This window comes from Olea europaea, chromosome 8 (genome assembly GCF_002742605.1).
Source record: "Olea europaea var. sylvestris chromosome 8, O_europaea_v1, whole genome shotgun sequence".
Classification (NCBI taxonomy): domain Eukaryota; kingdom Viridiplantae; phylum Streptophyta; class Magnoliopsida; order Lamiales; family Oleaceae; genus Olea; species Olea europaea.
The window spans coordinates 16,743,662-16,753,295 of NC_036244.1; the positions used below are offsets into that span (position 1 = coordinate 16,743,662).

General features: G+C 30.8%; 1 protein-coding gene across 1 annotated transcript; it reads left to right on the forward strand.

Annotated features, from left to right (window-relative positions):
- The first annotated feature begins 6,628 nt into the window (after nucleotides 1-6,628).
- Nucleotides 6,629-7,207, forward strand: LOC111398369 (VQ motif-containing protein 8, chloroplastic-like). Its single transcript, XM_023025284.1, has one exon. It carries the CDS (start codon nucleotides 6,629-6,631, stop codon nucleotides 7,205-7,207), a length of 579 nt encoding a protein of 192 aa, XP_022881052.1.
- Nucleotides 7,208-9,634: the final 2,427 nt, after the last annotated feature.

Below are 9,634 nucleotides of genomic sequence, written 5' to 3' on the forward strand. Positions count from 1 at the left end.
ATCGAATGGGTCTTCTTAAATTAAATATCAGAACAGGTATCTAAATCGAAAACCTACGGGTTTGGTTCGGTTCTAGATCAAGAATCGAATCTCTTTAATTTTTTAATTGATTTATTTTAAATAAACCAAATTATTTAATTTTTTCTAAATAAATTTGTCAACTAGTTAATTTAGTTCAAATCCAAAAATATGATTTTCCTATTTTTAATTTTTAATCCAAAGCCAATTTAATCGAATTGATCTAAATTTTATTCAAATTTGTTACTCTACCGTAGTGCTATTTTTATCGTTCTGGAGAAATCGAATTGAAACTCGATAATACCTCTTTTAATTATTTTGAACTCGCTATCTTCCTGTTTCTGTGATTTTAACTATAAAATTTATGAAGAACTTAAGAGAGACACAAAAGACACGTAAGATTGGATTATGTTATTTTGTAAGAGTTAAAATTGAATATATCATTAATTGAATTAATGTTACTTTGTAAATATTATAAAATTTAATTATAATAAGGAACCTGAGAACCGAACCCGACCCAACCCAAATGGTTTTATAATTAAATTTGGACATAACGGTTCCACTTGCTAAATATTTCAAAATTTCGAGTCTAATTCAATTCTCGTTAAACCGAATCAAATCATATCATGTCCAACCCTGAGTATAATTTAGATGTGGACTCATTGGTTGGTTGAGAACGAGAATTGAATCAAACCAAATCATGTCCAGCGCTAAATATAATTTAGACGTGGACTGATTCATTGTTTGAGAATTGTTGTTTTGGTATTATTTCATTTTCAAACTATATTACCTTATTGGAGATCACTCTTCTAGATCTTCTTTGAATTATTTGATTTAAAGTGTTAGTATATATGGAATTGAAGTCTTACGGCAATCCAATTCTCTAAAGTTTGTCTCAACATAACTTCACGCTTTCATTTATATAAGTTTTGTTTACAACATCCATCGAAATTGAAGGATCGATTAAAGTTAGAACTAATCAGATCTCAGTAATCAATAGAATAGATCATCTTCGTGAAAATGATATTTGACTAGACCATTTAATTACTTGTCAAAATATTGTATACATGCAGTTAGTTAATCATCACAAGCAAACAATAATAAAGTTTCTTATTTGTTTAATTTTCTTTCAAAATATACATAAATTTTGATTGCTAGTGTACATTTTTTATTTATTCCAGCATTAGATGGTTTTTATGTTGATATTTTTAGGAAGAAATTTCAGGGATAAAATTACATATAGAATAAAGATAAAAACAAAAATCAATTTATAAGTGTTAGGTCTAGTCCTTTTAATAAAGTTGATCTTTTAAGATGAAGTTCCAATTGTTAACATTGTATTAGAGCTTATTAAATTCAAACGAACAATTCGATGTTAACAAAAAAAAAAATAAAAAAGCTCAAAAATTTGAAGATTGATATGCTCAAACGAGACATTGTCTTGCTGGACTTGTTAAGGGATAAAATTAATTTCAAATCGAATAAAGATGAAAATATAGACAAATTTATAAGGATTTAAACTAGTCTTCTTAGTAATGTTGATCTTTTAAAATAGAATACAAAATCTTAATAAAAATTACTTGAGGAAAAAAAATGTAAATGACATTCATAAAGAAATTGCTAATTAAATAATTCTAAGCGTTTCGGCCAAAATCTTGAAAAAGAATTGTGAACAGTCTATTTTCAAGATTTTCAAAAATAGTTGATGGTAGAGACATTTATATTTAAGTATCAATACTTTTACTTCTGATTCTACAAATATAAATAATTATAAGGAACACATCCATTGAAAATGAGAGGAAAAGTCAAAAAAAGTTATTCGTGCAAGAACCAACCAAGGATATTCCATGTCAAATTGATCAAATTTGTCTGCTTGAGATTCAAATCAGTGAACTTGTCAATTTTATAGTACTGATCAACTGATTAAGTTAACATTTCTTGATATATACCAAACACTTTGAATTCCAAGTTGGTATTTTCAAATCATTGATTTCACTAACGTGTTCTACTTCATTATCACAAATCTTTATTAAACTAGATTGAAACAATAATTCAACAACCTTATTTTCTTTTTTTTTTTTAATCTTAATGTGGAACCGGCCAAAAGTTCCTTAAAATATGTTATATTATAATATATTAATATTTGGTCAACTCAGAACAAAAGAATACCAACTATCAAAGAAGGTTATTTCCATTTGTACAGAAATATTCTTTACAGAATTTTACCGGTAGACTCCAATGTGTGTGAGCCCCATGTTTCAATAAAAAAAATGTCAAAAAATTCTTCCACCACTTGTCTATATATTAAAAAAAAAAAAAAAAAGGTTGAACACCAACCTTAAGGGCCCCACCGACCCTGTCCTGGGCCATTGTGGAGGAGGTAAATCACAGGATGTGCCTCCCAAGAGCCAGGGTGGAGAGCACATGGATAGGCCAAGGCTGTTAACCCATATAGTAACTCCCGCTTGCAACAAAGTCAATTTCACCTTGCGGAGAATCGAACTCTGCACACTGCCGCGCTGAGCCCTATCCGCCCTCCCCTTTGCCACTGGGAGATATGCCCTGAGGGCTTGTCTATATTAAAAAAAGGTTAAACCCTAACCTTAAGGGAGGTAAATCGCAGGTTATGCCTCCAAGGGTACAGGGTGGAAGGCTGCTTGTACACTTGCACTTACCCAAGAGCCAAAGCCAATTTCACCTTGCGGAGAATCGAACTCTGCACACTGCCGCGCTGAGCCCTATCCGCCCTCCCCTTTGCCACTGGGAGATATGCCCTGAGGGCTTGTCTATATTAATTCTATGAGGAGTTGTGCTATTTGTATAGACCCATTTGCACAGGGTCTGTACAAATGCACACACATGGGAGTGGATCCCATACATGGAATCACGTGTGGGGTCCACCCCATGTGAGAGTCTCTCCTTGTACAGAGGGGTTTGTGTAGGAGCTTTATTTCTTCTATTAGTCATCCATCAATTAGTGTAGAAGTGCTCATCAAAGAACAGTTAGAGGTAATTAAAAATTTACTTCCTCTTACCATAAGTTAGGAAGCTTGCACAAATTTCACTTTTACAACGTAAGATTCTTCTTTTCTAGCTATTATTTCCCAAGATAGAACTATAATAAAAAAAAAAAAAATCGAATAAATTACTTTTTCCTATATAACCTCTCCCCGACACCCCGCCCCCCGCCGGCCACCAATTTTGCTTGCGCAGGGAGGGAACTCGTTGGGAAACCCCCAGACTCCAACCTGGAAGAAGCAGTAACTGATTAAACAAATTAGACGTTACCCACTCCTGGATGAAACAGTAATTGAATAAAAAATTTACACGTAACGTGCTTGTTTAGTTGTTTAAAGGATAAAAATGAAAATAAAGATGCACATGAAAAGTCAGCAATATTGAAGTCTAAGTTTCTTGTATTTTAAAATTATTTAATTTTGTAACGTAACACTGACATGAACCTTCACCGTTTCATTAAAAACAAACATATAATCAGTATTTTGAACATTGGCATACCTGGAAAAACGGAAGAAAATGCACTCATCAAAAATTAATTATTAATAATAATAGTTTACATTAACATTTTATTCAAATTTAAACAATATAATAATTGGGTTTTATATAAACCTTTGACCATAACTTCATTGCATTGTGACGTGACTTTCTGAAAAATAACAAAAAGAAATAGCAATCGACAAATTAAGCTCACGCTAATAGCTAGGTACGAGCTTCTCTTTCTATTGTAATCCCTAATCTAAATAGTAAATATCAATTTAATAAACACAATAATCTAATGATCACTTCTTAATTGTGAAATTTAAATTAATATTAAACACAATCAACTAATGATCACTTCCTAGACCCCGTTTGAGGCCCATTATTTTTATAAAAATGAATTTTTGAATAGTATGGTGATAGGAGTGTGTGGTTAAAAAATAAGAAAAAAATTTAAATTTGCGTATAATATTATTTTATTGAAAGATGTGTGATTAAATAATGTCAAAACACTATTTTAAAATGTGTGTGTGTGTGTGTGTTTTTTTCATCAAAGAACGAGGTTCAAATAGGGGTTTAATTGTAAAATTTATGGTAATGAGGTTACTAATGCTAGCATACAATAATGTGGACATGATAACAGAATTTATCTGGCAAAAAAAAAATAAAAAAAATAGCAAACTGTTATAAAACTAAAAGAAAGAAAATAGGAGATGAAATAGAGTCAAAAATCAATTGTTTATTATTAAGAACCAATACCCTATATTTATAGGGTCCAAAATAAAAGTTATAATTGGAATAAAATAGATCTTTTAAATTAAATAAAACTTATATATGTATCATGATAGTACTAAATAATCATCAATAATTTTCTCATTATTTTACAGCACCCCCTATTTGGTGATTATTTGTACAATAACCATCTCATTGAAACCATGTTTGACAAAAAAATCCTATTGGACAAAAATGCCAACAAATTAAAAAAGAGACAAATAAATTGGAGTAATAAAATGATTTCTTGTTAAAACATTGTCAAGAAAATCTAGTAAGATAAATTTTGATCGAAGGAAAAAGGGTACAGCTACTCCCCCGATTTTAATTCTTATATCAAGTTATTCATGTCTCGTACATCAATGTCTTCAATATTAAATTTTTTGGTGAAGTATATCTCGCATTGTCTTGCATAGTCTTCAAATAACACTGTCTTTATAAGAGATATTTTATCAATATTTGATAACTGTAGTAATATGATGATTTAAAAAATAGTTCTTGTTGATCTCTTGAGGAGTCTCATACATATAAGAGTATATTTTTTGAGGGTAAATGTCTTGTAGGTTAAGGATATCATTACACAAAGAATATCCCTTATTAAAATTTTATTAGGAAAAGCCCAGTGAAAAAAATCCTAAAGAAGAACAAAGAGAATTATTCTTTTGAATACGCTATAAAAGTTGCCTATTGCATTGAACCTAGCTAAAAGGTTCTGTGACGGTTAAAAGCGATATATTTCAACATCTTAAACTCCAAATACTTCTCTTTTATTTCTGGAAAATCTCCCTATAAATTGGATAACCTGGGAGCAAAAGTCTAGCCCGAAACCTGAATACAATATATACGTGGCGGTCAATTCACCCACTTTTCAATGTCCCATTGTTTTTCACAATTTTGAAGATACATGTATCTATATACTAGAGAAAAAAAAAATGAGATTTGATCGAGAATCAGAGAAAAGAATTCATTTGACGGGGCTAGCTTCATGTAATGAGATCAGCGTGCTGATAAAGTGTTATAAAAACTAAAAGAAAGAAAGAAAATAGTAGAAGAAATAGAAAATCAAAACTCAATTGTGTATTATTAAGAATCAATACCATATATTTATAGAATCCAAAATAAGAATTACAATTGGAATAAAATAAATCTTTCTAAATTAGATAAAACTTATATATGTATCATGATAGTACTAAATAATCATCAATAATTATTTCATTATTTTACAACACAAACATAACAAACAAATCTAGTAGATCAATCCAATGGGTACCCCTATCCCTATGTCAATTCTTTGGAAAATTTTACTATCCATTGTGTTTATATACATATCAAGATTTTTTATGTGGTGTTTATATTTTGGTAAATATCAAGAATTTTTAAGTTGTGATAATATTTAGGACACAATTTCTATACTATTATATGATTAAACTAAGTGGCCATAGAAGAGCACAATATCAAAGATGTCTGAAAAATAACGAATTTTGCTGCTCAATGGAGTCCCAAAAACACACTTGATGTATATATAATTGGTCTATCATTTTATGTGTACCACCAAATCTGGTGTTAATTTGATCGACAACATTCAATAAATTGAATATATGTTACCTTGCTTTGAAGGTAGTATTAATATTTACATGTATATAAAGAAAAGTTATGTCATCACATAACCAGCTAAACATTTTTAAGCTACTTAACTGGTACTAATCATTTGACCAAATGGACGAAAAACATCAAATGTAACATAATTTATTCAATAATATGTGACACATTTAAAATCTTAATAATTTCAATCAGTTCCCTTTTTTAAGCTAATCAATATTAATTTAGTATTCTTTAATTTTAAATATTTACCCAATTTGTTGGTCAAATGTACATCATTGCTATCCAAATGTCAGAACAATCCATGGACTATTATACACATGTAAAATATTTGAAAATGTTACCGTAGATTACCGACAAATGATGCAATTTTCTCCAATCTATATTTAATTAATCACTCAATTTGGATATAAAGTGAATATTTAACCTAATATAGCGGCATTTGATAATATTATATAATTGTCTTTTCTAGTTTCCATATTAGGAGGCTGCAGCTGTGTCGCAATTAGGCAGCCACGCAAGACGGTGAAGGACGCAAATATTTTACCTTACCATCTCCCAACTGCTTTCCGACGTACCCTAATTTTAATCAACACTTGCAAAAAAATGTCAACGGTCAGAAATTTTGGCTAATTCAAACAACCAATATTTTTCCATCCATATCTTCCTTCCTCATCTCTATATATATGCAACGCTCTTTCTTTGCTGATAATACACTCCAAAAATTATTCATCTTGTTAAAGCCATGAGTCCCACAAAGATTCAAGAAGGTGAGACAAGAAGGGTGATCAATGGCCCACGCCCATTTCCATTGAGAATCAACAAGGATTCGTCTATGATTCAAAAGCCCTCTTTTTCTACAAATGTTTTTGGCCATGATTTGGGTGGTCAAAAACTGCAAAACTCGATTGTACAGAAGAGGCAACCGGTGATTATTTATACTCATTCCCCTAAGGTTATCCACGCTCAAGCTAGAGATTTCAGGGCTTTGGTACAAAAGCTAACTGGTCTTACAAGTTCTAAGAACGATACTGCAGAAGCTGAATGCAAGAAGAATGATAAAAGTTCAACTTCACAAGAAAAGAATGATTTTAAGATTGTCAAGGAAGAAACTGAAAAATATGGTATTGATAAGCAGAGCTTATCTTCAATTTCCCCCATGAATAAAGTGTATAATCCATATTTGGCTGATATTCCTCTTTTCACTCCAAGTTCCAGTGACTTCCTTTTTTCATCTTGGCCTCGGCTATTTCAATCGCCAAGCATGGCTAGTTCGATGTCGCCTAGAATATTGGAATTAATGAAAGGACTTCCTGAATATTGAACTGAAGTAATTGGAATTGGAGGGTGGACTTACAAAGTTTCCTCAGTATAGATTTGGTTTCCATTGTTTCCATATTATTTAGAATTTGTTCTTTGTTCATGATGCCATGAGATCGATGAAACAGCGACCAGCTAATTAATAATGTGAATACAATAAATTGAGTTTATTCTTTTGACAATTTAAGTGCTGTTGACTTTCTCTTAGTTGGCCTTGTAATGATTTGAATTGACTTTTTGTTTTGAAATGTTAGTTTTATCAAAGTTCTTAATTTCTCAGCATATTTGAATTATTCACCACGTATATCCAAGTTGATGGCATATATTTTTTGTGAAAATTCACTGTGAAACTCTAATTTAACAGAGTCGATGATCAAAGTGTTATTTAGGTGAGATTATTGGGCAAACTTAGGTTTCTTTTGCCACTCCAATGTTGTTAATGTGTTTACTTTAAACAGCCTGTGATCTTTTTTCTCTTGCGTGCAAAGTAGTGTTGACAAAAGTTTATGAAATGATTGAAAAGTTGTGGATCTAAAAAGAATATATTTTTAAAATTAATTGTTGACTTAATTTGATTTAAATTAAAATCTAGATTTTAGTCCCTACCAAATAAGGCGTAGGAAAAAAAAAATCATCAACCTGTAATATAGATCAACTTTCTAATAACATGATTCACAGTGGTGAAAATGGAAAACGTGGATTGATAATATGTGTTGCTCCAATCTGAACAGAAGCTAGTAGAATTCATATTGTTATTTTTTAGAAGTATTAGTAATACTTATTTTACATATGTACTTTTCTTTATTGGTCCTTATTTTGGTGTAGATAAAAATCAGATTTTTAGTAAATTTTGATAAAAAGTTGATAAAATATGTGGTTGAAGAGTTGTGGATCATAAGATGTGTGATTAGAATTAAATGTTGACGTTGAGTAAGATTTTAATCAACTTTTTAGCTGAGTCAAACAAATGTTTAGTATTTAACAGCTAATCTATTGAATTTATTGTTTAGATATGGATAGAACTTGAATCAATTCAAAAGATACATTTACAAAAGAATAAAGAGACAAAGTGGAAGAGTTTTTTGATTTTTTGAGTTAGAGGTAAAGCTCAGAATTCAACAATCTACTGTCTTTGAAAGGATTTTGACAATCGAAATTTTGAAACTGATACGAGGTTTATTTGCACCTAATAATGTGTGGGTTCACAACGAGAGATAAAGGGTAATTAGCACAAAAGGTCCATACCTTTCATTTTTTTGTGCATTTCACCCATACTCTTACCTTTTCTTGTGCAAAACATCATTTTCATCATTTTTCTCAATAAAAATCTATAAAATGACCAATATACCATTCTATTTAAATTTAAAAAAATAAAAATAATGAACTAATTGCAATCATAGTCCCAATTTTTAGAAAAAAAAGTTCAAAAGAGTCCTAAACAAAAAAAAGTACATAATCCTCAAAAATTAAGGAAAGAACATACAGATAAAACTAAAGAAATAAAATCTCAGAAATTTTGCTTTTATATATACAAACAGTTCCCCAAATTGTTACCCTCGGATTTTCGGCCATAATCCTCGAAAATTAATATCCTCGTGTTGATTTCAGTTCAATATCTCTCACAAAAGGATGTAATAACAACTGGGTTGCATTCTATCGTTTACTAGAATCCTTCTACGAACAGCATTGAATAAATTTCTTGAAATTTTTCGATGCACTTTTCGGCAAGCTCGGTGATTCGCCGAAGCATTTGGCACACATAAGTGTAGCCCAGTCAGGTCTTTGCCCCTCCGGCAAGTATGGAAAATGGCCCATGAACAGTTCCAGTAGAGTCAATCCTAAGCTCCATATATCACCGACGCACCTGTTGTAATTGCCGCCGTATTTATTTGGGTCGAATCTTCTCGGGCTCATATAAGCGCAGGTTCCAACGTAGGAATTACAGGGATCCAATGTTCGATGCATGATTTTACTGACTCCAAAATCAGAAATTTTCACTTCAACTTTATTGTTTACTAATATATTTGACGGCTTCAAATCTCTGTGAATGATCTTGTGGGAGTGCAAATATTCATTTATTTTTGTTTTGGACTCTTTTGAACTTTTTTTTTAAAAATTGGGACTATGATTGCAATTAGTTCTTTATTTTTGTTTTTTTTAAAATTTAAATAAAGGGTATATTGGTCATTTTATAGCCTTTTATAGAGAAAAATGATGAAAATGATGTTTTGCACAAGAAAATGTAAAGGTAAGGATGAAATGTGCCAAAAAACGAAAGGTAAGGACGTTTTCCACAAAAATTATGAAAGGTAAGGTTGTTTTGTACTAATTACCCAGAGATAAACAACTTGGGTCTGTCATGGTGAATAATTTTTCTAGAAACGAAAAGGGATACATGTTTATTTGTGTACTTTTGCCTACCAGTCAAATT

Excerpts from the sequence above, each read along its gene's own strand:
- LOC111398369 (XM_023025284.1), top strand. The coding sequence starts at position 6,629 with ATGAGTCCCACAAAGATTCAAGAAGGTGAGACAAGAAGGGTGATCAAT.